This window comes from Aethalodelphis obliquidens, unplaced genomic scaffold, assembly GCF_003676395.1.
Source record: "Aethalodelphis obliquidens isolate GAN/ISIS:26980383/991018 unplaced genomic scaffold, ASM367639v1 scaffold21, whole genome shotgun sequence".
In the NCBI taxonomy this organism is placed as follows: domain Eukaryota; kingdom Metazoa; phylum Chordata; class Mammalia; order Artiodactyla; family Delphinidae; genus Aethalodelphis; species Aethalodelphis obliquidens.
Window position 1 is genome coordinate 1706454 of NW_020837965.1, and position 23812 is coordinate 1730265.

The 23812-nt window shown below is 44.9% G+C and overlaps 3 protein-coding genes across 19 annotated transcripts in view; 2 read left to right on the plus strand and 1 right to left on the minus strand.

Annotated features, from left to right (window-relative positions):
• Positions 1-3369, plus strand: part of FLVCR2 (FLVCR choline and putative heme transporter 2) — a 61661-nt gene extending 58292 nt beyond the window's left edge. Inside the window, exon 10 of the mRNA XM_027120089.1 lies at positions 1703-3369. Coding sequence (XP_026975890.1) covers positions 1703-1771 — 69 coding nt within the window. The 3' untranslated portion in view covers positions 1772-3369. The remainder of the gene's footprint in view (positions 1-1702) is intronic.
• A 1979-nt stretch (positions 3370-5348) lies between these two features.
• ERG28 (ergosterol biosynthesis 28 homolog) lies at positions 5349-14002 on the minus strand. Of its 4 annotated transcripts, none has more exons than XM_027120097.1 (5): positions 13702-13978; positions 11212-11374; positions 8832-8922; positions 6224-6342; positions 5349-6100 (listed from the first exon to the last, which is right to left on the minus strand). In XM_027120097.1, exons 2-5 carry the CDS (start codon positions 11342-11344, stop codon positions 6021-6023), a joined length of 423 nt encoding a protein of 140 aa, XP_026975898.1. In that variant the 5' UTR covers positions 11345-11374; positions 13702-13978; the 3' UTR covers positions 5349-6020. The 4 variants fall into 4 exon arrangements, with proteins under 4 accessions (XP_026975898.1, XP_026975899.1, XP_026975900.1 ...); XM_027120099.1 differs by lacking the exons at positions 5349-6100; positions 6224-6342 and adding exons at positions 6349-7481; positions 8179-8335 and having other exon boundaries at positions 13702-14000; XM_027120098.1 differs by lacking the exon at positions 6224-6342 and having other exon boundaries at positions 13702-13999.
• TTLL5 (tubulin tyrosine ligase like 5) overlaps positions 13957-23812 on the plus strand; it is a 307802-nt gene continuing 297946 nt past the window's right edge. For 8 of the 14 annotated variants that reach the window (XM_027120084.1, XM_027120079.1, XM_027120082.1 and 5 more), the window contains exons 1-3: positions 14053-14313; positions 15619-15782; positions 21917-22023. In XM_027120084.1, the coding sequence (XP_026975885.1) occupies positions 15709-15782; positions 21917-22023 (181 nt within the window). In that variant the 5' untranslated portion in view covers positions 14053-14313; positions 15619-15708. Of the gene's footprint in view, positions 14026-14051; positions 14314-14381; positions 14508-15618; positions 15783-21916; positions 22024-23812 lie in introns of those variants that run through there. The other 6 variants (XM_027120076.1, XM_027120080.1, XM_027120075.1 and 3 more) reach the window with 5 other exon arrangements.

Below are 23812 nucleotides of genomic sequence, written 5' to 3' on the forward strand. Positions count from 1 at the left end.
CGAACTGTCACAGGGATTCACTCTCAGCTCCAGGTGAACGCAGGGCAGGCAGCGCGTCTGGCCAGAGCCGCTCTTTCTTTTTTTTGTTTTTGCATCTTTATTGGAGTGTAATTGCTTTACAATGGTGTGCTAGTTTCTGCTTTATAACAAAGTGAATCAGTTATACATATACATATGTTCCCATATCTCCTCCCTCTTGCGTCTCCCTCCCACCCTCCCTATCCCACCCCTCTAGGTGGTCACAAAGCACCGAGCTGATCTCCCTGTGCTATGCAGCTGCTTCCCACTAGCTATCTGTTTTACATTTGGTAGTGTATATATGTCCATGCCACTCTCTTTGTCCCAGCTTACCCTTCCCCTCCCCGTGTTCTCAAGTCCATTCTCTACGTCTGTGTCTTTATTCCTGTCCTGCCCCTAGGTTTTTTTTTAGGTTCCACATATATGTGTTAGCATATGGTATTTGTTTTTCTCTTTCAGAGCTGCTCTTTCTAATCAGTGAAGTGTGTCATTTTGGTAGAAAGAGCCAGAACTTCTGGCTGGGGGGTCATGACTGACCTTCATAGCAACAGTCTGCATTTGGGTTTCCATTCTTCTTCCAGTTATTAGTTCTTGGCCACAGAGGCACTAAGCCCTGTTTGATTGTGATTTCAAGGTGATGGCTCTGGAAGAGGCGGGAGTGTGTGCATGAGTGTTTCAGAGAGAGGAGACAGCCTGTGTGGCTGAAGCTGGCTGCTGGCTGCCTGAGTGAGGGCTTCTCAGGGCTGAGGCCGAGCTGGTGCCAAAACGTTAGCAGGATGGAGAACAGGAAGCTGGATCTACTGCTGTATCTCTGCCACAGGTTGCCCTGAGAGTGTCCTTGGAGAGGGAGCGCCATTTGTCCAGCTGACGTGTCCTGGATGTGCTCCTCCAGCCTCGATGGTGGGGGCTGTGTGGGGTGGGGCCTGTGCGCGAGGCCTTGTTGGGAACTGGATGAGCCCCTGATGGAAGAAGCAAAGTGTTCCTAAAACGGCAGACAAATGCCCAAGTTGGCCGCTGGCACCTAGGGGCCTCCCAGAATAATCTCCATATATAAATCCCGCCCAGTTAACAAGTGTGACCCAGAAGGTCTTCTAATCCTGTGCCATCCGCCCCCAAGAAAACTGAAGACAAACTGACCCAAAGTCTCTTTTTCTATGCGGAAATTATATATACATTATTTTCAGCTGATATATGCCATTAAGCGTCCTGCCTTTATAACAGTTCTCTGCTGCAGCTGTTCCACCCACATGGTCACAGTATTCCTCATCCTGGGGCTGCCCCCGACCGGGGGTGGTCAGCAGTCCTGAGGGAGGTGCAGACCTGGCCCTTTGCACAGCCGCCTGGGGGTCCGTCCAGGTGGGCTGAGGCTGTCAGAAGGGGGAGAAGGGTGAGCAGAACTCAGTGGCACTCGCAGTGAGGTGGCCCGTGGTGGCTGCGGTGTCACAGAAAGCTGCCTTCTTGTGCTTCCTTTGATTCTGTCGTGATGGTGTGTGTGTCTGAGGAGCACACTTGTGGCCGGGCCGGAGCTTCTGTTCCTGTTCCCTTTGTTCGCTGTCAGGGGTGCTGAGTGCCTGAGACTCTGGTTTTCCCCGCGGATTACAGACTCCCTGGCAGGCAGATGCTCCGGTCGGGATGGAGTCCCTGCCTCTTCACCTCAAGGGCTGCCCACTTGTTTGCCTTGTAGAAACCCCCGGAGGAGGACGAGAGCAAAACCAGCAAAGCCCCCACTGGTGTATTGGAGGAGCACTTCTGAGAGAGAAAGGTGGTGAGACTCAGGGAACACGGACCACGCCCACCTCTTCAGCCAGCACAGCTCTCCCTCCCAGTACCGCGGGCTTCACCGGAGCAGCTTTTGGAGGGAACCAGGGGGCATCGCTGTGGCTTGGACGGCAGTGCCTCCGCCTGGAACCCACCGCAGAGCTGGTGTCGTCTGCGTGGGGGAGACTGCACTTTTCACCACGTGCCGATCGGCTCCCCGCCCCTCCCCCACCCCTCCCCCACGTAGGTCTGGGAGCTGGTGGGCAGGGGCAGAGGGAATCCTGGAGTCAGTCCTGGCCGGCTGCCTTGCCTTCCCTCCACCCCATCCCTCGGGAGAGAGCCTGCAAATTATCACGGAAAGAAAGCTTATTCCGGAGGTTAACTTTTCCTAGTGTCTTCAGACCCTCAGGAGCCCAGTTCTAAGGAGCAGCAGCTGCTCTGGACGAGGGTCATTCTTGGGCCACCAGACTGACCGCTAACGTTCTGTGGGAGAGAAAACACCATCAGGACAAACCCCTCAGGACTCTGGGACCAGGTTCTCCCGGCTCACGTTGGCGTCTGTCTCCAAACCCTCTTTCCCAAGAGCTGATCAAACCAAACATCAGTAAACTTGACAGAAACTTTGCTGTGGCTGTGAAGGAGAAGCTGGTTTCAGAGAGCTGACCTTCTCGGGATGTGAGGGTGCTTACGAATTTGGGGACTCTGGTCCCTAAACGATTTGGGAATGGAAAGTTTCTTTTCTACAAAAGATGTCCTGGCCTAGGGCCTTGTGTGTGTGTCACTGTCACCTCTGCTGTTGTCATCTGGACGCTGCCCACGTGTTCTCCAGAGGGAGGGCAAGCCCAGCCAACTGCCTGTACCTGTTAGTGAAAACCAACCTGGATACCTTCCCCCCTGCGAACTCCAAAACGCTTCTGAGAGATGAAAGGGGCAGAAGGTGGCCACTGAACGGGACTCAGGTCTGCTGGGTTAGATAAGTGCATTCCATCTCTGATGGGGACAGTATTTGCATCCCCACCTCTCCCCTCACCCCCTTCTTTAATAGCAATAATTTTTTCTCAGATGTTCTGAATTTAAAGATTCCCCTTCACCCAGCCCTAGCTGACCTCTCCTGCTTTGCCTGCTGTCTGGCTCTACTCGCGGGCTTGGGTAGTATTTCCAAAATTAAGACGTCTTGGTCATTTCTCCTGTGCGTTGAGTTCCGTGATCATGACCCCTATGCTGCCCTGGCCTCAGCACACTGGAGCAGCCTGTGTGGCAGCGGCGCTGGGGTGCTTGAGCCACTGCCCGAGGGGAGCCAGGTGTGTGTGTGTGTGTGTGTGTGTGTGTGTGTGTGTGTGTGTGTGTGTACAGATATTCTGTACATAATAAAAGAAGTTCACACTTCTGGTGGGAGGACTGAGGTAGGGGCGGAGGGGAGCTGGAGAGTGATAGCGCCTTACTTTTTGATAAGGAGAAAGTGTTTACTCTTCAGCCCCTTAAAATGTATCAACAAAATGTTTACTGAAACCATTGATTTATTTAAAAAACATAATTAGTATTTTCTACTTGTTAATGTCAGATGTTTTAAGGCAATAAAAGATTCTCCATGTGGTCTGCCTTGTCATGTACTGGGGCAGAGATGGCTTTGGTGGTGGGAGCGGTCTGGAGGGGTGGGGGCTCGGGGTAGAGGAGGTGCTCCCGTGGCCTCCGTACCCTGGAAGGTGGTCTTCTGCTGACACAGATACTGCCATCCTAGTGGGTGACTTTTAAAAGATGAGGCTGCAGGGGTGACAGCTGGCCTTTGTGGGGGACTGCAACTCAACGTCTGACATGTGACGGGGACTGCTTTCCCTACAGCATCCAAAGGAAGACAGTTCACCTGAGTGTGCCTGCTGCCCAGAGAGCCCACTGTGGTTTCTGGCTCTGCCTCAAAGGGTGGCTGGAATGTCTGTTCTATAATCAGAGCAGTCACTCACCAGGTCGCGCTGGCCGGGATCCAGTTTTGTCATTTGCAGTTCTTCTGAATCGTCCCCCTTCCTGCCACTCTTCCCTTTGTGATTGCATTTACCTTATGTGTGTTACGTGAGTGGGCTGCAGCGATCAGTTCCCTGCACATTTCTTCTTTAGAGAGTTGCACTGTGTCTGTGGCATTCTGGCTGCGTATCTGCTAGCAGTTCTTAGGTGGAGAGACAACACTGTGATTCCACTTTAAACCACCTGGGAAGGGAGCCAAGCCTGGGCTGTTAGAGAAATCTTATACTCACAGCGTCTGCCAATACTCTGTATCATGTCTTTAGATCCTTCGGGATCTTGTCTTTATTTATCTGGAATCATGTTTCTGTGGTGCATGCCTGGAGGATCCACATACTCTTATGCTTTCATTCACTCCTTTCTTAGGTGGGCTCCCTGTGGACCTCCACTCACGTTAACGTTCTGTCAGATCATTCCTTTTCTTACTGCCTCCTACAATAGCTGGTAAGGGAAAGATGGTTCGTACACTGAGCTGTTTTTCCAGGTGGGGACGTGAGGCCTGGAATCGTAACAACCACTTTTGGCACCATAATCATCATAAAGGAAGCCAGCCTGTGGATGAAGCCAATGTAGGAGGGTAGAGCCAAAAGAATCCCAGAGAAATAGAGCTCAGTCCTGATCAAGCCATTCCTGAAGCCTGGAATCCTTTCAGTTTTGTGAGCCAATGTTACCTTTATTAGTTCAGCTAGGTTAGGGAAGATTTTCACCTAAAGAGCCTTAACTGACTGAGAATTCCCAACTGAAGTATCAACTTCAAGCTTCCTGTCAGGTGCTCACAAGCCCCCTGCCTCCCTTCCATCTCCTATCTTCCACTCCCTAACCTCACCATGCTGTAGTTACAGTGATTGTAGTCCTTCAGCAAGACTAGCTGCTGCTCCCTCTGCCCTAAATGCCCACCTCACATCTTAAGACATATGATCCCTGCGATTTAAGTCTCAACTCAGATCCCAACTCCTCAGGGAGGCTTTTCCCGATGATCTAAGTTGTGCACCTCCCTCCCCTTCCTGATCACAGTACCTTGTTTTCTAGAGTTCTTATCACTGTCTGGAGTTGTTCTTTCAGGTATGGACTTGTTGATAGTCTTGTCTCTGTCTCCTTGACTACAGGGACATTGCCTGGGTCGTTCATCTGTCTTTCCCACGTGTCCGGCATGCAGGAAGTGTTCAATAAACACTTGGTTGTGTTTGGATGGCAGCAGTCTTCTCCAGTGCCTTGTCCTTGGGCCCCAGTGTTCTTCTTTTCATGATCATACGGCTGTTTCTTCTATGCTGCCTGGTTCTGCTTTCTCAAGAATCTGTTTCTTCCTTGGGAAGAAAACAAGAGAGGGTCCTGGCTGTTCAGCTGTGAACTCAGAATCTTTAAGGTGGGGGTGGAGAGGAGGAAGATTTGACTTCCCAAGAAATGAGCAAGGGACAAAAGGCAGCCAGGTTTGCCTGAGTCTTGAGTTGTCCTACCCATGGTATATTTGACCAGCAGAAAGCTGTGATTCTCCTCTGCTAGGCCTCAGACGAGGGGCAGGAGTGCTCTGGGCTTAGGGGAGGCCAAAGTACGAGGACTGATCAGAGCAGACGGTTTTTCTATTTATTACAAATCTCATTACACAAATACAGCTGACCGGAAGGTCTAAAAACAGCCCAGACTCTTCCAACCCTGATCCGCCTGTAGGCACAAGGGTAAGGAGCCATGCTCACTTGCAGGGGAGCCCTTCTTCTTAGAAGAGCCGCCTGTCCCTTGGATGGCTCAGAGTCCTGGGTCCAGCAGCAGAGAGGAGCCCCACGTGGGTCGACACCCCCTCGAAGCAGCCCTTGGTGGCAGCTGCTGTGGGTGTGCCAGCAGCTTTAAGTTTCGCAGTTCACGTGTTCCCACCATACAAGTCAAATCGTCGGGTGAAAATAAAAGGAAGACAGCAGAAGGTCGGAAGAGGGGCCCTGGAAGAGGCTGCGGGCGGGGGAAGGGCACACAGCGGGCTTCGGATGTGCCTGCGATTCCTTGATTTGGATGGAGGGACAGAGTATTCACTTTCAAATGATTCTTTAAATGGTACATACATTTAAATGGCACCGACTTGCCGTAGGCATATTTAAATATCTTAAAACGTTTTAAATTAAAGAAAAAAAAAGGAAAGGCCTAGAAGTGGAAGATGGAGCAGAAAAGAAATTTAAGAGCAAAGAGGGTGAAGGAAGAGGCTGGCAAAGGTGGAAGATGAAGTCTCGGACGTGGTGATGTTGGCCTCAGTTTCTCTTCTTCTGTCTGGATCCTGGTTCTGCTTCTAGGTACCGGAGCCCCACTAGCATTCCCAGGATTGAGAAACCTTAATACAGAGACAAGATTAGTGGCTGACATAAGCACGGCATTTTCTTACACTGCTTGTATGAGGCTCGTCCCTAGGGCTGGGACAGCTCCTGCAGGAGTTCTAGGGTCACTGGATGCTTACTTGCCACCATGAGGGGTGCCAGGACGCCAATGGTGGGAGCTGCGGTCCCATATACAAACAACTCGGAGAGGAAGTGCCCCAGGGCGAGGAGGAAGGTCCAGAGCGTGATGTGGTAGAGCCTACAGCGGAGCAGACAGAAACGGGACTGAAGGTACAGCTTGTTCAGTGCAGAGGAAAAGCAGTGATCAGACTTGAAACACACAAATCAAAACCCAGGAAATGACTATGGCTAAAGAAAAAGGAGACTTGGTCCTGGGAAAGACCTGGCTGCTTGATCACATCAATTTATTCACATCTAGGGCAAAATTGAAGATTTCAACTGCCAAACTGAGAGGGGAATGGTCCAGGCAACCAGAGGGCCTCTGCAAGTCTTACTTAGCAAGGTGGTGAAGCCAGCAATAGCAAAGCAGAGTCTGCAGTATGGCAATCCTAGGCACTGTAGACAATTCTGGACCAATCATGCTTACGTACTCTACTTACTCAAATTGGCTTGACTCTAGTCCAAGCCCGCGTGGCAGATGTTTGGCCAGGGGCTGGTCAGTGCTCACATGATGGATGCCATAGAACGAAGGGCATGTGTGGGGAAAGGGTAGCAAGGACCTTTCTGGGGCCTTTAGATGCTCTTGCAACGTGGGGTGGATATTTTGCATCTTAACCTAGCAAGATGGTCAGATGGAGGACACAGTGACACCCTCATGGGAAGAGGACTTGTTCCTCGGCTTTGACAAGGAGGTGGAGAAGAGAGGATGACCGACCACTTAGATTGCTGGTACCTTTTTTTTAACTAAGAAATTTTAAAAATTATGAAATACTTCAAATATACAAAAAAATCTGAATATTTTGACATTTTTGCTTCAGATACTTTTTTTCTAAGAAATAAAATATTCATATTTCAGTTAAAGCCTCCTGTGTATCCTTTTCCCGCCCTGATCCCATTCTTCTGCCTCCTTTTCCCCAGAAGGAATATCTTAAGTTTGATTTTTATCATTCCTGTGCATGTTTTTAGACACTTAGTAAATACGTATGTATGGGAGTTGTCTTTTTTTTTTAAGTGAAAGCAGGTTTATTTAGAGATATACACATTAAATAGGCAGAATTTCTGAGAACAGACTGTCTCAGAGAGTGAGAGCAGCTGGGAGTTGCTTTTGAGTTTCCAGTTAGGTTGGGAATAGAATCAGAGTGCATATCAGAAGGTCTTGGACCAAAGTCCCGGGCTTTCAAAACATGCTGGAAACAGAAGTCAGCATTTGCAGCTGTCCTGTGTTGAGTGAAGGGGTAATGAAAGGGTAAAGAGGTAAAGGTAAGTCTCAGCTGTCTCTCCTCATCCCCAAAGCACAGCGAGCAAAAGACATACCCCTTATACTTGACAGCAGTTCTTCATCATGGTAAAGGCCTTTAAAATGATTATTCAGCCCTTACTTCCCCCCAATCACCCTGAGAGGCAGAACAGATATACCAGTCTCATTTTATACATGAAGTGACCAAGATGCAGAGAAGATCTATAATGCACTTGCTGCTACAAAGCTAGTTACCAATAGAACTGAAACCGGAGCCTATTTTCTTGTTTTCATTCTCGGGCCCCAGGCTGTTTCCATTACACTGCACTGCTTCCAAAAATACGTGTCAATCTAGAACAAGTACACCAGTTTCAGGTTCAAAAATATGAAAAAATAAAGCTGGAGAGATCGCAGTGCTAATAGCCCTGCTTCAAATCCTACTTGGGTCAGTCTTCCTCAATTTAAATTAGTTGGGTCTCTTATATGTAGATCTACAGAATCAGCAATGAAAATCACTGCTTCCCAGGGCTACTAAGAGGAGACTTCATCAAGGCCATGTGGATGGAAGCATCTGGCATAATAAGAGGGGCTCAATAAATATCATTATCTCCTCTCTTGCCCAGATGCTGAGAGTCTCGGTAAGACAATAGTATGAAGCTGGTGTTTTGGTGGCCTCACCTGGGGACCTGAGCAAACTTTCCACCTTGACTGTGGTGATGACTGCTGTTGGGAAGAAAGCTCGAGCCCCCTCCAGTGGCCGGCACGGGTTACAACATTATCTAGACCAGAGGCTGTGATTGCTTGCAACTGTTCCACATTAGTCCATGTGAGTCCCCTGAAGAGGCAGAATACAGAGGAGTCCTGGGTTCTCTGTCACCCCCACCTCCTGACTCTGCATAAAGCATACAACCATTTAACTTGTGGGCTCATTTTTTTCATGGATTGTGATTTCTGTTCATTCCTGCTTCTCAAGGAGGAATGTAAGAATAAGGTATGTCATGGCCTCTCTAAAAAGAGCACACTACCTGTGTAAAAGAAAGTAAAAGAAAGGCTGACTCTTTAGTAAAGAAGTAGAGGGGTATGACGCAGGCTACTGGATCATGACATAACCAGTTTGCTATGTCAATTTCAAAGAATTTTCAAACTTTAAAGACCTTCAGGCCTATTATGTTTTTTAGGCCTGGAAGGAATGGAACCTATTAACCTTTTATTATCCACATCCAAGGCTAATGTATCAAAATTAACGGGTCTCCAAGAGAGGACCACAGTGTGTATGCTTAGCACCTGATTTCCAACAGAAGGCAGCTAACGCTCTTCCCTTTCTTACGTACATCTTGTTGTGAATGTCGATGGCGCAGAGGCAGCGAATCACTGATGAGAGTAGCGTCCAGATTCCAAAGGTCCGAGCTTGGAGGCCATTCACTGTGCAGCAGAAAAAAGCAAGAGTGTTGAGAAGGGAGGGTCAGGGTTCCCTCCAAACTCTTCCTACTTCACTGAAGGGGGCAGGGAGCTAGGCCTGAACTCCCCTTGGCTGGGCACAGAGGAGGCTCTGGTGCTGCACATGGGAACTAGAAGGAATGGAAAGAGTTCCAGAATGAGAACTGGCTCAGCTCCTCTTCAAACGCCTACAGCTGGGTGGGCGAGTTCCAAGAGTAGGAGCCCAACAGACAGCCCACTTAGGCAGTAACTCCTGGTTGCAGTAGTTTACGGCTCTGCCCTGGAAGCCGCTCTGGTGTTGGCGAAGCCCAGTGAACCTGGATCCGGACAGGTTTGGGGAAACGTGGTGGAGAGTGGTTCTGTCAATACAAGATGCCTAGGAGGTCAGCAGACTTTCAAGGCTGATACAGGAGATAACTCAGCAATACTGGGCTCCATCTAGATGCCCACACTTGGTCTTTAAGAGACCCAAGTCCCTGGGTCTGCTGAATCTTATGTGAACGAAGCCCTAACCAGGCTGGTTTCCTGTGCATGTGGGAAGGGAACAAAGCACTGTTTCTTTGGCGTTTGCTGGGGCCACGCTGCTTTTGCTAGCTTCATCCTGGCACTGCTGTATTGTCCCGAGTATGCATCACAGTCCATCGTAACAGTGCTTCTTGACCCTGGACGTTTATTAGCATCAATTGAAGACATTTTATAAAACTACCACGACCTGGGTACCAGAACAGTTAAATCATACACTCTGGAGGTGGGCCCAGGGCCCACCTGGTATTTTCTAAAACCTCCCTGGCCTTGGAGGTATTACTGTACCGGCATTGATCTAAGGCATCCAGTAGTGGGGAGGGGGAATACCAACACGGTGAAAGCAAAGATACATTCTTTGCTGGTCTACTGAGCAAGAGAAATTTTCAGGGACAACATTGACAACTGAAAGGTCTTTCAGGATTTTGCTTTAAGGATTTTTCAGCCTTTGGGAAACCAGACGGCAATACCAAATTCACAACCTTGAAGACCTTTAGATAGTAGTAAGGTGAGAAAAAATTCCATATACCAAACAAATATCTAACGGTTAGCCCTGGAGGGCAACATTCTTTATAAAGCATTTTGATAGCTCTTCTGATTAAAAGGCAGGAAATTCCTCTAGTGAGTGAGATACAGAAGTGGAATATCTCACCAACCCTAACTAAATTAGGCATCAGGTGAACGGGATGCTCCGGGGTCCTGCTATGATCAGAAAAGTACCAGGACAGTCCCCAGGTCATGAGGGAGGAGGCATTTTCTACCCCTGGGCTTCTCTGTGTCAACTTTAAATTCAAAGGGCTAGACCAGACATCCTTTAAACCCTGTGAACCTATACAGGGTTCCTGGAGCATCTGAGAACTGCACTGGAGGGTGAAAAGTGGAACTGTCCTGCCCACTTTTCCAGGTTCTTTACACCCATTGTATTTGAGATTTGTTCAAAGTGAGCCTTAGCCTACTTAGTTTCATTTTATACTCAGATATTACAGAAAAATGAGTTAGGTCAGAGCCTGAATCTGGGTTAGCTATAAATGTGACACAGAATTATCAGCTACTGTGAAATGGTGCTGCAGCTCAAGCCTCCCCACACATTAGTGCAACAAAGTGCAAGCTGAAGTGTGCAGACACGCTCAGCAGAGAGGCTCAGGACACTGGGAGAGGCCGCCATGCGCCCGCGGAAGTTCAATTTGGGAGACCAACTTGGAGGGATTTGGGATGTCTTCTCAGGTCTATGTCAAGGTTTGAGAAGACCTTGGATTAGTAATTCTCCATCTGCAACATAGGGTATAAACCATGTGCGCCACGATCTGATTTCTGAAAGGGGGCTGAGCTAATATGAAAAGCTTCTTTATGGTTTTCTAGTCGGGCACCACAGAATCACCAAGGAACTGTTTCCTCACTTGCCCTTGTAATGCTTTTTGTACAGACTAGCTACCTAGGGCAGTGTAAAATGAATGAAAAGGTATTCAGAGGAGCTTGGGGGAAGAAAGGACCAAGTGCTATTCACCACATCTCTTACTCTATTGGCTGCCTAAGGCTAGATTAGGCAGCATCAGATTCACCTGGGAAGTTTTTAAAAAAGACTCCTGGGCCCCACCCAGGGGGTGAAAGGTTCAGTAAGTAGGTCTGGAGAGGGAAATGGCCACCTGTGCTTTGTTTGATTTTAGTTTTTCTAGGTTATTCTAATGTATAGCCAGACGTGGGAACCACAATTTAAGCCACTCCCACAAAGGATGAAGGTCTTTGCTTTCTTACCGAGGTCTGGCTTGCCAGTGTAGAGCTTTTCATAGAGAAAGGTGTGGTCTCGGAAGCTCTGTAGCGTGTTCCCCATGGCGATGATGGACACCATAACCAGCCAGCTTCGTAACACATTCAGGAACCGGCTCATGGCTCCCCTCAAATCTGAGAGGGGTTTTTGCTTTGGAAACAAAGGCAAAGGGCACGAGACAACAGATGGTTAGTGTACTTCAACCATAAGCTCACTCTCCTCTGTAGTTAACCTGTGTCCCACCCATGAGGGCTGTACTAAGCTTACTTGATCAATCATTTCATAAACTCCTCTCCAAGTACCTGAGGCTCATCCAATCCCAGTTACCCTTCACAGGGTTCGCACACTGCCTTTGAATATCTACCTTAAATCAAAGTGTGCTGACCTTTACCCAGAGTGAAAAACGCTAAATAATGCAGTGGGTAAAAATGACAAAACCAGTGGAAAAAATGGAGAGAAGAAAGGGAAAAGGAGAAAGGGAGGTGTACAAATATCACTATAAAGAAGTAAAATGGACTTCGGTGTAAGACTTACAGAAATTGGTCTCAATATTTAGTCATACTAATAGTGGTGAGTCAACAGTATACTTTGCAATAAGGAGCACAGTGCTTATTTTTGTCTAAGGAATTTCTCCAAAAATATTAGCTTAAATCAGAACTCTCTTTCTTGGCTGGAATCAGTCCCCTGGGATCTTTACTTCTAGCCTGGTGTTTCATGTCATTCCTTTGTAATGCAAGTGGCTCAAAGGTGACTATAAATCTACTAACAGATACCTGCCTGGCTACTGGTGACAGATCCTTCCAAGCACAGAAAAGCCTTGTACATTTGAGTGGAATCTATGGTGTGAGGGCAATATTTACATCCTTAAGTTTTCTCTACTGTGGTTCTCAGGTACACCATCGTCCGTGAACTAGAACAATCTAAAAATAAATAAATTGCAGTGACTTGAGAACTAGTAAGAAAATCATATGGAGAAGGAAACAGCAATGTTGGTGTTGGGTTAGCTATTACAATAGCTAACAGTTATTGACCACCTGTATATGCCATGCACTGTGCCAAGTACCTATCATATATTATCTCATTTAATCCTTAAACAAGGTGGATACACTTAATATTTCCATTTTACAGATGAGGGTTGGCACAGAGAGGTAAGTGACTGGCTTGAGGTTACACAGTAATAGATGGCAGAGCTGAGATACGAAGCATGGTCTGTTGGTCTATGTGTTGCAAGACTGTCTAACTGTTTGAGAATATTTTGATGAAGTTTCCATTTTTGAGGAAGACACAGCCACTTCTGTCTTCAACTTGTCTTCAACTTGTATAGAAAATACCATCAGGTCATGTACTTTTTGTTTAAAAAACAAAACCTTAGATCAACCCTTGCTGAGCACTCAGCTTGGTTTAAGTAAAAACCATGTAGATAAAAAAAATCTTATCATGGAATTGCTTCTTGCCACCTTCGTTATGTTTTCTTGGCCCATGGTTTATCTGTTGTCAGGTTAATTTCTTGGGCCTGAAGTGGCGATAAATTATCAGGCTTCCTTTGTCACTTCGGCAGTAGATGTTTCGTTATGTTCCTACACTACCCAGCTGAAACAGATATTAAAGTCAGCAATGGCTCAAGACAGTGTGAAGCACCAAAAAACAAAGAGCCCTAGAGGAGGAAGGGTCAATGGGTGAATTGCTCAGTGAAAATGGGTCACAAAAGTGGACTCTGTCCAAGTCCAGAGAGAATGGGGTTCTACTGGAATCACAGGCAGTTACAGCATGGGCCAAGATGTGCACACTCCCCTCCCCTGCCATCCTCCTTGTTTTCTCACCCTCCTTCGGCAGGAGACTCAGGCTCTCTCAGGGTCAGAAAAGCCGCATGGATGGCCTCCCTCTTTGACAGAACTTATGCCTGTTTCACAGAAGCTCTCAGAAACCCCAGCAGATAGCTGATGAACAGAGCCTGAGCACTCTTCTGAACTGCTCTGCCAATCCTTCAGCACAATTTCCCTAAAGCTTTGGAGGGCCCCTAGAGCATCCAACACCCTGGCCCAGGCCAGCAAAGGTGTGGTGTTTAGTAGAGTTGGCAGTGAGAGGTTCCTTTCTTGGCCCTACCATTTAGTAACTGTGTGACCGTGGGCAAGTAATTTACACTTTACAGCCTAGGTTTCCTTACCTGCAAAATGGAGATTAAAAATACCTATCTCAAGGGTTATTATAAGAATTACATGAGAAAGTAAAGGTTCCTCGCACCGTGCTAGGCTCAGAGTGGCCGCTCATTCGTTCATCCATTCACTAGTTCCGAACCTATCCAGCCTTCTTCATCTTCCCAGCTCCCTCTTCTCTTGGTCTCTGGAACCTCTTTTCCCCCACAAGGTGGCCTCCCTGGTATCTTCCTTCTATCCCACATCCATTTTTCCAGACTGTCCGGATCCTCTCAATCAGATGCCACACAGACACCTACCTCTTCTCCTCCACATTCACCTTACCTAGCGATTGGACTCCCAAGAACAGCAGCAGCAGCAAGAGCAAGAAGCTTCCCCAGCACAGTTCCAGCCCTGAATCCACCTGAACCACTTGTCCCCGCCCCCACTCTCAGCCCGTCTCCAGGATTGGGTCGTTTCCATCAGTCCTCGCTCTGATTGGCTGTTCTCGTTCTGCTCGAGCAGGAGATGGGGCGTGAACCCCTTCACTGCCAATCAGCGGTTGCCGCTGCCCAAGCCACACCCCCGGTACGCCACTCTTGCAGTGACCCCTCGTGTTGAGCGTGGCGGAAGAACTCCAGGTTCGAAGCCAATCTTTTTGCGGCGGAGGTAAAAAGAGCGGAAAAAAGAAGTCAAGACTTCTGCGGAAAGCAGGGCCCTGCGCCTGCGCCGCGCTGCGGTGACGACAATTGTCCGCGCCCGAAGCCGAGCGTTGTCCGCGCCGGGTGGCGGGCGCCTGCGCAGTGGCTCCGAGCGGGCGGTTGCTTGTTGGTTGTTGTAGTAACGGGGGAAGCAGCGGTCGGCGGCCGCCTTGAGCCGGGCTGGGGAAGGAGGAGGGAGGTAGGCGCCGAGCGCTGTCCCCGCCTGCCCGCCCCGAGCCATGGGCAGATGAAACAGGTAAACGCCTGCGCCAGCGCATTCCTCTACCCGAGGGAGATGCGCTCCCAAGTCTGGGCGGGCGCCATCCGCTGCACTTCTCTCTCAGAGTCCGGGAGCAGCTGCTGGCTTCCGGGCGCGCTGGGCTGAATCTCTGCGGCGGAGTCTGCCGCGTCCTTACTGTAGGGAGCATCTGAGGACCTACCTGGATTGGAGTGAGCCGGGGGTGGGACTGAGGGCCCGATCCCTTTAGGGCGAGGACGCTCCTTGGGCGAGTGCCCTTAATCTTCTTCCGATCGCCCTGTCTCTCCCTGCTCTGCTGGCAGCCTAGGACTGGTTGGCATCCCTTCCTCGCTTGGAGGTTTTGTTTGTTTTGTATTAATTTAAGGGACTTGCAACATTTGGGGAAATACTGAGAGGTCCCGTTGGGGATACTCGGAAGAACGCCTTTGAGATTGTTAGATATTGCCCATTTCGCTGAATATGTGTAAGGATCGTTATCGGAATTGGCATTTTTTGCCCTATTTACGTTCTTATCACATATATTAATGCATTGAAAAATGAGGTTTGGAAAGATGGACATTAAATGGTTATCTTTGAGTAATGGGAATATGGTCATTAAAACATTTTCATTTTCTTTACCTGTAATTTCTATTCCATCCAAAAAGACACGCAATGAACATGTACCTTTTCTGTATTAAAAATATTTTAAGTTAGAAATATGCTAATTTTAATGTCTATTTGATATTTGGATCATAGTTTGTGATTTTTAGTAAGGGCGAATAATTTTTGAGAGTGTGAAAGGACAGTTTTTTTTTCCCCAGCTATTTATGACCTTGATTCAGCAGAATATATTCATTTTTTGGTTTAGTGGTTGAATTTGTTTTAGCGGAAACATGAGAGTATTTTACCTGTGATTGGCATAGAATCTAAAGAAATGTTTGCAAGGATCTTAATACTTGCGTTTTTATTTTTAACTCACGTCAGGATTTTCTAGCAAGGAGTCTATGTTTTAGGCAATCAGCCACCTACCTCAGACTTTCTTAAGTAAGTGTATCCTTTTGTTGCACGTTAGATTTAGTATGTAAAAGAAAAACGAGAAACTGAAACTTCACAGCAGCTCTTCAAATACAGAGGGCAGACAGTATGTTTGAAAAAAAAATCTTGATTTTTGTGGCATTTGTGAAGCACTGTGAGAGAAGGTAAGCCTCTAGAGGTTTGACACTATTTAGGTAAATAATTCATTTTCATTACTTGGAAGATCATCATCAGTAATGAACAAAAAGACAACTGCATTGTGTTTCAGGTCTTTTGGCTTTCTTGCAGGAATCTGTGCCACCCAAATTGTATGATCCAGTGAATCTGAAAGGTCTCTGAGGCCCCCGTCTGCTGACTGCATGACAAACTCTAAAGGAAATGCCAGTCGTGATGGCCCGGGACCTGGAGGAAACAGCATCATCCTCAGAGGATGAGGAGGCGGTAAGCCAAGAGTAAGTAATAGCAAGCCTGCTTTTGACCCTTTGCGTTCAGGATGGAAAATAGTTCTCTTTTACTCAAATCCTCTTTTACCCAATATCCTTCCTTTGGTGTTGTCTGACTCTGGTTTTAGTTTTCATACATGGTCTAATTCAAGATCTTATTATTGAGTGACCATCAGCTATCTGAAATGAGATAAGGCTCTGTTTCTGGGTTCATGAGTGAACATCAGCTCTAGACGTTGCAGGTAGTAGCTCTTAGTCAACTCTTGATAAGAGCTCCTAACAGGAGATTTTGAAATTTTTAGATATTGAAGAAAAGTAGGTCTCTCAATTCTGTGACATTGGGTATTTTCTCAAAAGCCTTTAGGATGATAGAATGGTGATAATAAGAAGTTATTTGAGGGCTTCCCTAGTGGTGTAGTGATTAAGAATCTACCTGCCAAGGCAGGGGACATGGGTTCGAGCCCTGGTCCGGGAAGATCCCACATGCTGCGGAGTGGCTAAGCCCATGTGCCACAACTACTGAGCCTGCGCTCTGGAGCCCGCGAGCCACAACTACTGAGCCCACGTGCTGCAACTACTGAAGCCCACGCGCCTAGAGCCCGTGCTCCACAACAAGAGAAGCCACCGCATAAGAAGCCCACGCACCGCAACAAAGAGTAGCCCCCACTCGCCGCGGAAGCCTGCACGCAGCAATGAAGATCCAACACAGGCAAAAATAAATAAATAAATAAATTAAAAAAAAAAAGAAGTTATTTGAGTAAGTGTGGAGCAGGACATTAGAATTCTGTAGCCTGTGCTGAGTCTGTTGAGACACATGGCTTTCCTGAGTTCTTTTAGATAAGAGTCAAGTTTCTTCATTGCTGGATTCTCATAATAATATAAATGAATGATAGTGATAAGTGTAGCTGTTATAGGTGACGGTAAGAGCTTTAACTGCTGTACCTCATTTAATCTAAAGATGTTATTATTCCCACTTTATTAAGTTCAGCCCCACAAATATCAAAGAACTTCCTCAGGGATGCACAGAGAGTGATAAATTGAGATTCAGACCTAGCTTTCCTGGATTTTGAAGCACTTAGATGTTTTGCCTCCTTTAACATTAATTATTACTTGCACAGAGAATAAAGAGAGAATCTGGCTTAAAGGTAACATTAATTTTTAAGATTCTCTATATAAGTCCACTAGGATCCATGTGCTATGTAACCTGAAAAGTGGGGATGATATCTCCCAGGCTGTTTTTCTTCTTTCTTTTTACAATTTATTTATTTAATTTATTTATTTTTGGCTGTGTTGGGTCTTCATTGCTGCACGTGGGCTTTCTCTAGTTGCGGCGAGCTGGGGGCTACCCTTCATTGCAATGCGCGGCTTCTTACTGTAGTGGCTTCTCTTGTTGTGGAGCATGGGCTCTAGGCGCACAGGCTTCAGTATTTGTAGCACGCAGGCTCAGTAGTTGTGTCTCGCGGGCTCTAGAGCACAACCTCAGTAGTTGTGGCGCACGGGCTTAGTTGCTCCACGGCATGTGGAATCTTCCTGGAACAGGGATCGAGCCCATGTCCCCCGCATTGGCAGGAGGATTCCTAACCACTGCGCCGCCAGGGAAGCCCCTCGCAGGCTGTTTTGGGGGGTATAGTTAGGATCAAATAGAATAATGTGTATGAAATTACTTTTACATGATAACGTGCCATACAAATGTTAAGGCATTATTTTTATTGGATTTTATATTGAATTTAAAGTGTATTTCTTATTATAAAGTAGAAGATTACATTATTTAATGTAATTTGAAAAAAAATTATTGAAGCATTAGTAAAGCTTTGGGGAAAGGCTTCTCATCACTATTAGATCATAGAAAATAATAGAGATTTGATATATTTGGGTCATTCTCATTCAGGATAATTAAATGGATAATTCTCTCTTGTCACTTTGCCTTCTTGTGACTTTTTGTTTTCTGTGTGCTGCCTCTTACCCACTTCACAAAAATTTTAACTTCTGCTTCAAACATCAGTCTTTCTGATTCAAGATCTTTTACTTCATGACTGTCTCTTTTATTAGTGGTCTTATAGGTTGGGCCCAACAAGTATTAGGTTGAACTGTATGAAATTGCTATTTTGGTAGGTCAAAAACAGTCAAATATTGAGAATTGTAGGTGGTTCAACCTAATATTTTAGTAAGTACTCAATAAATGCTTGCTGACTGAGTGACTAACTTATTGAGTAAATAAATGGAGGCTTCCTGCTTTAGATCACCTTAGGTCTTTTAAGTGCTTAAAATACATTTCATTACAAAGAATACCAATTGCATTGAGGTGCAGTTATCAGGATTTTTTAAAAAACCAAACTTGTGGTATAATAATATGTACGTTTTTATTAATACATTAAATAACAAGATCATTCATTTAAAACATGAGAAAGTTAGATTTTATTTTCTAAAGACAGGAACATGAAGACTGTTTTTGCTTAGTTTGCATAAGACCATCATACTTGGGTGGTCTTTGATTAACAATTAAAAGTGGGAAATACCAAGAAACATCATAGATGTCTGGATCACCACTGTGGAATGTCACCATTTGGTAGCTGAATGATTGCTTGAGAGTGGAGAGTTGCCAAATTGTTGTCCATCCTCATCACACCAGATGAGACGACTGTAATCACAGGTGATCTAGTGGCAGTTTTAATAACTACCATAACTTATAAGCAGTGATAAATGTCAGTGATATTTTGAGATGTCTGCAACAACTGTAATTTGGTATAATAAAATCTGTAATTTCAGATAGAGTCAAAAACACAGGTAATACTATTATTACTGTGTTTGGTGCCTGTATTCGTAATTGAGAAACATTAAATTTCTAGTAGAAGTTAGTGAAAATATAGGTGTCATTCCACCTTCCCCCCGCCCTCCCCATCCAAATTCACAGACCTTATGGCTCCTCTTCCTTTTAAACTCCTACTGTTGAGTTTTGATTGTTAATGTTCCATCAGCTCATGTCTATCAGATACTTGTTTTATACATTAGGAATCTTAAGTCAATCTTGTTCACACCTGGAACAACATGCTTACATTTTTAAAGTTTTGGAGGTTACAGGGTCTTAAATCATCTAAAGATGTTGACTTGATCCAAAGATATATATCCATGGATATCTGCTAGATCTGCTCAGAATCCTAGGCTGTATTAAAGTATTGATGCCGTGCAGTCCTGGACATTAGAGCTAGAAACTGTCCAGGCATCCTTGTTTTGCATGGCATTATTTCAAATAGTAAATGTAAAGGGCCTCTTTTTCTGTATTTTGTTTGGGGTTCCCAAATATAAATTTATATAGAGATGTGGAAACGTTAATTTGATGTAAGGTTTCTTTAGGAATTAAAAAAAAATTTAATTCTGATTGTAAAAGCTGGCTTTAGATCAGTTACAAAGATCATCAACAAATGATTATGTAGTGAGTGCTACAGTTCAGTGAAAGAATACATCACTGTGGGCTGGAGGAGCTAAGGAAGGCTCCAAGGAGGTGGTGAGGTGAGCTGGGCTTTAGAGAGTGGGATTAAATGAACAGAGAGAAGTGGGGAAGGCATTTCCAGCAGGGACATTGGTATGAATGAGGCACCGAGGCTTTGAGTTATGTAGGCTGGATCCCAGGAGTGAATAATATCTATTCCACATGAAATTGCTTCTTAAAAACCAAAACGTTCTTAGGCTTTCAGTAAAGTAAACCATAAAACTGGTCTACTTTGGTTATTAGTCATCCAAGTTTTTTGTTCTTTTATGTCTGTAAAAGCATAATTTCTTAAAATGTACCAGTTTCTGTTGTAAATGAAAATTTAAAGTCCCAATTTTCAGCTTCCTAATCATTTTGAATCTTTTTCCTTTAGCACCACCTGGTGGGAGCATGCTTTTAATGACAATGCAACGTCTGCCTTAAGTGTGTTTGGGTCGACCTTACTGAACTAATGATTTGTCTGCTACCTCTTTTCTCTTTTCAGAGGTTGTAAGTGAAAAGATTCTGTGTCAGGGATTTGGCTTTCTGTAGACAGTACGGTTAAGGGCTTGGCTCTTCTCAGCTGTGTATGTTTATTGTGTTCCTGACTCTTGTCAGGCATTTTTACCTTTTATCCGTAATCCATTGTTTGTAAGTGCTAAGGCACAGTGGTGCCAGTTTGCAGCTAGAGATGGATTGACAAGGAGCTTTCGATAGTTTCCAGGGTTTCTGTCTAAGACTTGATAGTTTAGGCTGCCTAATTTTTCCTCTGTCCTCCGACTTAGAAATATAGTGAAAAAAATTCAAGTTGGAAGAGAGCATAGGAATCATCTGGCCCTATACCCACATTTTACAGGCGTTTAAGATTAAAAAGCAAGCAAACCACACACAAAAAATCCCTTCTTGCACCCTATAAACACCAATTTCTCACAAAAGGGCGCTGTCACCCAAGTCAAATTGCAAGAAAAATAAGCATCCACATTCCACTTCTAGAAACCAGGAAGTGAACTAGGTATGGTTTCTCTGCTTTCCTCAACAAAGCTCTTGGCAGCTCACCCCGAGTCTAAAGGCTGCCTCACCTCTAAGATTGGTAGCCTGGCAGCCTGTGCATTCAAAGCATGGATCTGTTTAAACCTGTATTGGGAGAGTCTAACTTGGCCCTGAGGTTTGTGGTATGGCCTTTGTTAAGGAGTGTGGTCATGTGAGTTTTTGAGAGCAGCCTGAATCTTGGCTAAATGGATCTTATTCCATAAAAGGAATTGATTAATTTCAGTTCCCAAAGGGTTGAGTTTAAGGTGTTTATACAAAAAATCACTGAAATGTGTGATTAGGGAGATGGAAGGGTGGAAAGAGCACAGACACTTGGGTTCTAATACCTGTTCCTTTGCTTAACCAGTTGTATGACCTTAAGCAAACTGCTCAACCTCTCTGAACACTTTTTCTTCAGTTCATAGTGCAGGCAAGAGGATTAAGTGAGATAACATGTGAAAGCTTTCAGTGTAATTCCTGACACATAGTAGGGACTCAGGTCATTTCTTTCCTACCTTCATGCACTAAGGCAGTTGGAGATTTTTCTCATCTGTGAATAAATACACATCTGTCTGAGATTGATTAAACAGAGATTTCTGGAAGATAGGAAGAGAATAAAGTCAGAGGTCCTTTTCTGGAGGAAAACATTGTTCCGTTTGGTATAGGCTTCCTTTAAAATATGTGGTTTTAATGGGGGTACGTGTATTACTTTAGGGTTCCTAGCTCAGAATCTTAGGATGGATCATCAAATTGGCTTAAAAAGGGACTATAGGGTGTAAAAGTGGTCTGTCAATTATTGTGACTATTTTAGTTAGGATTCTTATTTGTGCCAGGGACTAAGACATAAATTGTCCTAAATAATAAAGGGAATTTATGAACTCATATTTAGGAAAGACTTGATTCTGCAACTGCACGTTTACCACTCAGGATCTCATTTCTCTTGTTCTTTCAGTCAGGCTCCTGCAGACTTTCTCCTTTACCAACAGCTCCAGGCTCTCCTTCCAAGGTCACAAAATGACACTTGCACTTCCAGACCTCATTCTCTTTTTTTGTGTGTGTGGTACGCGGGCCTCTCACTGTTGTGGCCTCTCCCGTTGCGGAGCACAGGCTCCGGACGCGCAGGCTCAGCGGCCATGGCGCACGGGCCCAGCCGCTCCGCGGCATGTGGGATCTTCCCGGACTGGGGCACGAACCTGGTCCCCTGCGTCAGCAGGCGGACTCTCAACCACTGCGCCACCAGGGAAGCCCGACCTCATTCTCTTACACCATCAAGGGGAGGAGGCCATTTCTCCTGCAACTGCTACAGAAGAGAAAGCATCGCTTTCTTAGAGGGTCACATGACATATGTCCTGACACACTGGCTCCAGCTGGTTTATGTCCTCATCCCTGAACCAGTAACTATAACTGGGGGATGGAAAACCCTGATTGGCTAAAGCCAGTCAAGACCCATCCCTACAGCAGGAACGGAGTTAATCTTAAACAGACCATCTGACTAAGAATGGGAGATGAATGGTTTCCCATAGGACATTTGGGATGCTTGTTCCAGAAGAAGGGGAAAGGTGCTAAGCACCAAACCACACTGATCTGCTTCAGTTGTTAATTCAGATTTTGAGCTGTAAATTAATAAAGTCTTTTATTACGGTTGTAGAGATCATCCATGTATCATGTGGACTGGAGGCTGCAGGAAAATTCCAGTTTTGGTATTCCATGCTGAGGCTATTCTGACAAAGGACAACAATGTTCGAGTAATTGGAGGTAGGTGTGACCTTCCCCACTGAGGGAAGGGCTGGGCATGGCCCTGATAACCTCATCTTACAGAAAGTGATAACCATATTTAGTTAGGGAAAGGGCTTTGGTCATGAGAATATTCTGTTGATTTTTTTATACTTGAACGGATTATTTGTGATTTCTTAAATTGTTTTCTGCTTATTAAATTATTTTTCCTCTTTTTTTTTTGAATTACATGTACATGTGTTTATATTTTGTTTTTTTCTTCCAGTTTTATAGAGAGATCATTGACATACACCACTGTACAAGGTTAAGGTGTACAGCATAGTAATTTAACTTACATATATCATGAAATGATTATCACAATAAGTTTAATGATACTGTTTTTTATAATTATGGTAAAATACACATAACAAAATTTACTGTTTTTACCATTTTAAAGTATACAACTCAGTGGCATTTAGTACATTCACAGTATTGTGCAACCATCGCCACTGTCTAGTTTCAGGACATTTTCATCTAAAAGTAAACCCTGTACCCATTAAGCAGTCGCTCCCCAACCCCCTTATCCCAGCTCCTGGCAACCACTAAGCTTTCTGTCTCTATGGCTTTACCTAATCTGGATATTTCATGTAAATGGACTCATACAATACATAGCCTTTTGTGTCTGGCTTCTTACACTTAGCATAATGTTTTCAAGGTCCATCCATGTTCTAGCATATGTCAGTACTTCGTTCCTTTTTGCGGCTGAATAACATCCCATTGTATGGATATACCACATTTTGTTTATCCATTCATCGGTTGATGGGTAAGTGTTTCCAGTTTTTGGCTCTTGTAAATAGTGCTTCTATGAACATTCATGCACAAGTTTTTGTTTGAACACCTGTTCTTAGTTCTTTTGGGTATATACCTAGGAATGGAATTGCTAAGTTGTATGGTAATTCTATGTTTAACTTATTAAGGAACTGCCAAAGGATTTTCCACAGTGACTGCACAATGTTATGTTCCCACCAACAATATATGAAAGTTGAAATTTCTCCATATCCTCAGTAACATTCGTTGTTTTCTGTTTTTTAGAATATAGCTATACTAATGGGTGTGAATTGGTATCTTACTGTGGTTATGATTTGCATTTCCCTAATGATTAATGACATTGAGCAGCTTTTCATGTTCCTTTTGGCCATTTATATTATCTCCTTTGGAGAAATGTCTGTCAAGGTTTTTGCCTATTTTTTAATCGGGTTGCTTATCTTTTTGTTGTTGAGTTGTAAGGGTTCTTTATATATTCTGGATACTAGACCCTTATCAGAAAAATGATTTCCAAATATTTTTTCCTCTGTGGTTTGTCTTTTCATGCTCTTGATAGTGTTCTTTCATGGGGAAAAGTTTTTCATTTTGATGATGTTCCATTTATCTACTTTTTCTCTTGTTGCTTATGCTTTTGGTGTCATATCTAAGAAACCATTGCCTAACCCAAAGTCATGATCCCTATGCTTTCTTCTAAGAGCTTTATAGTTTAAGCTCTTAAATTTAGAGCTAAATGGTCTTTGTTCCATTTTGAGTTAATTTTTTTATATAGTGTGAGATAAGGGTCCACCTTCATTCTTTTACATGTGGATATCCAGTTGCCCCAGCATGATTAGTTGAAGAGACTATTCTTTCCTTACTGAATAATCTTGGCACTATTGTTGAAAATCAGTAGACCATTAGATGTATGGGTTTATTTTTGGACTCTTAATAATTCTGTCAGTCTGTTTGTTTATCCTTATACCAGTGCCATATTATTTTTCTTACAGTATCTTTGTACTAAGTTTTG

Bases quoted from the DNA above. Each gene is read 5' to 3' on its own strand.
- ERG28 (XM_027120096.1), bottom strand. From the start codon at position 11,344: ATGAGCCGGTTCCTGAATGTGTTACGAAGCTGGCTGGTTATGGTGTCC. The intron at 8,923-11,211 runs GTAAGAAAGCAA...TCTGCTGCACAG, and splicing joins CACTGGCAAGCCAGACCTCG to TGAATGGCCTCCAAGCTCGG. The intron at 7,482-8,831 runs GTACGTAAGAAA...CACTCAACACAG, and splicing joins ATCGACATTCACAACAAGAT to GACAGCTGCAAATGCTGACT.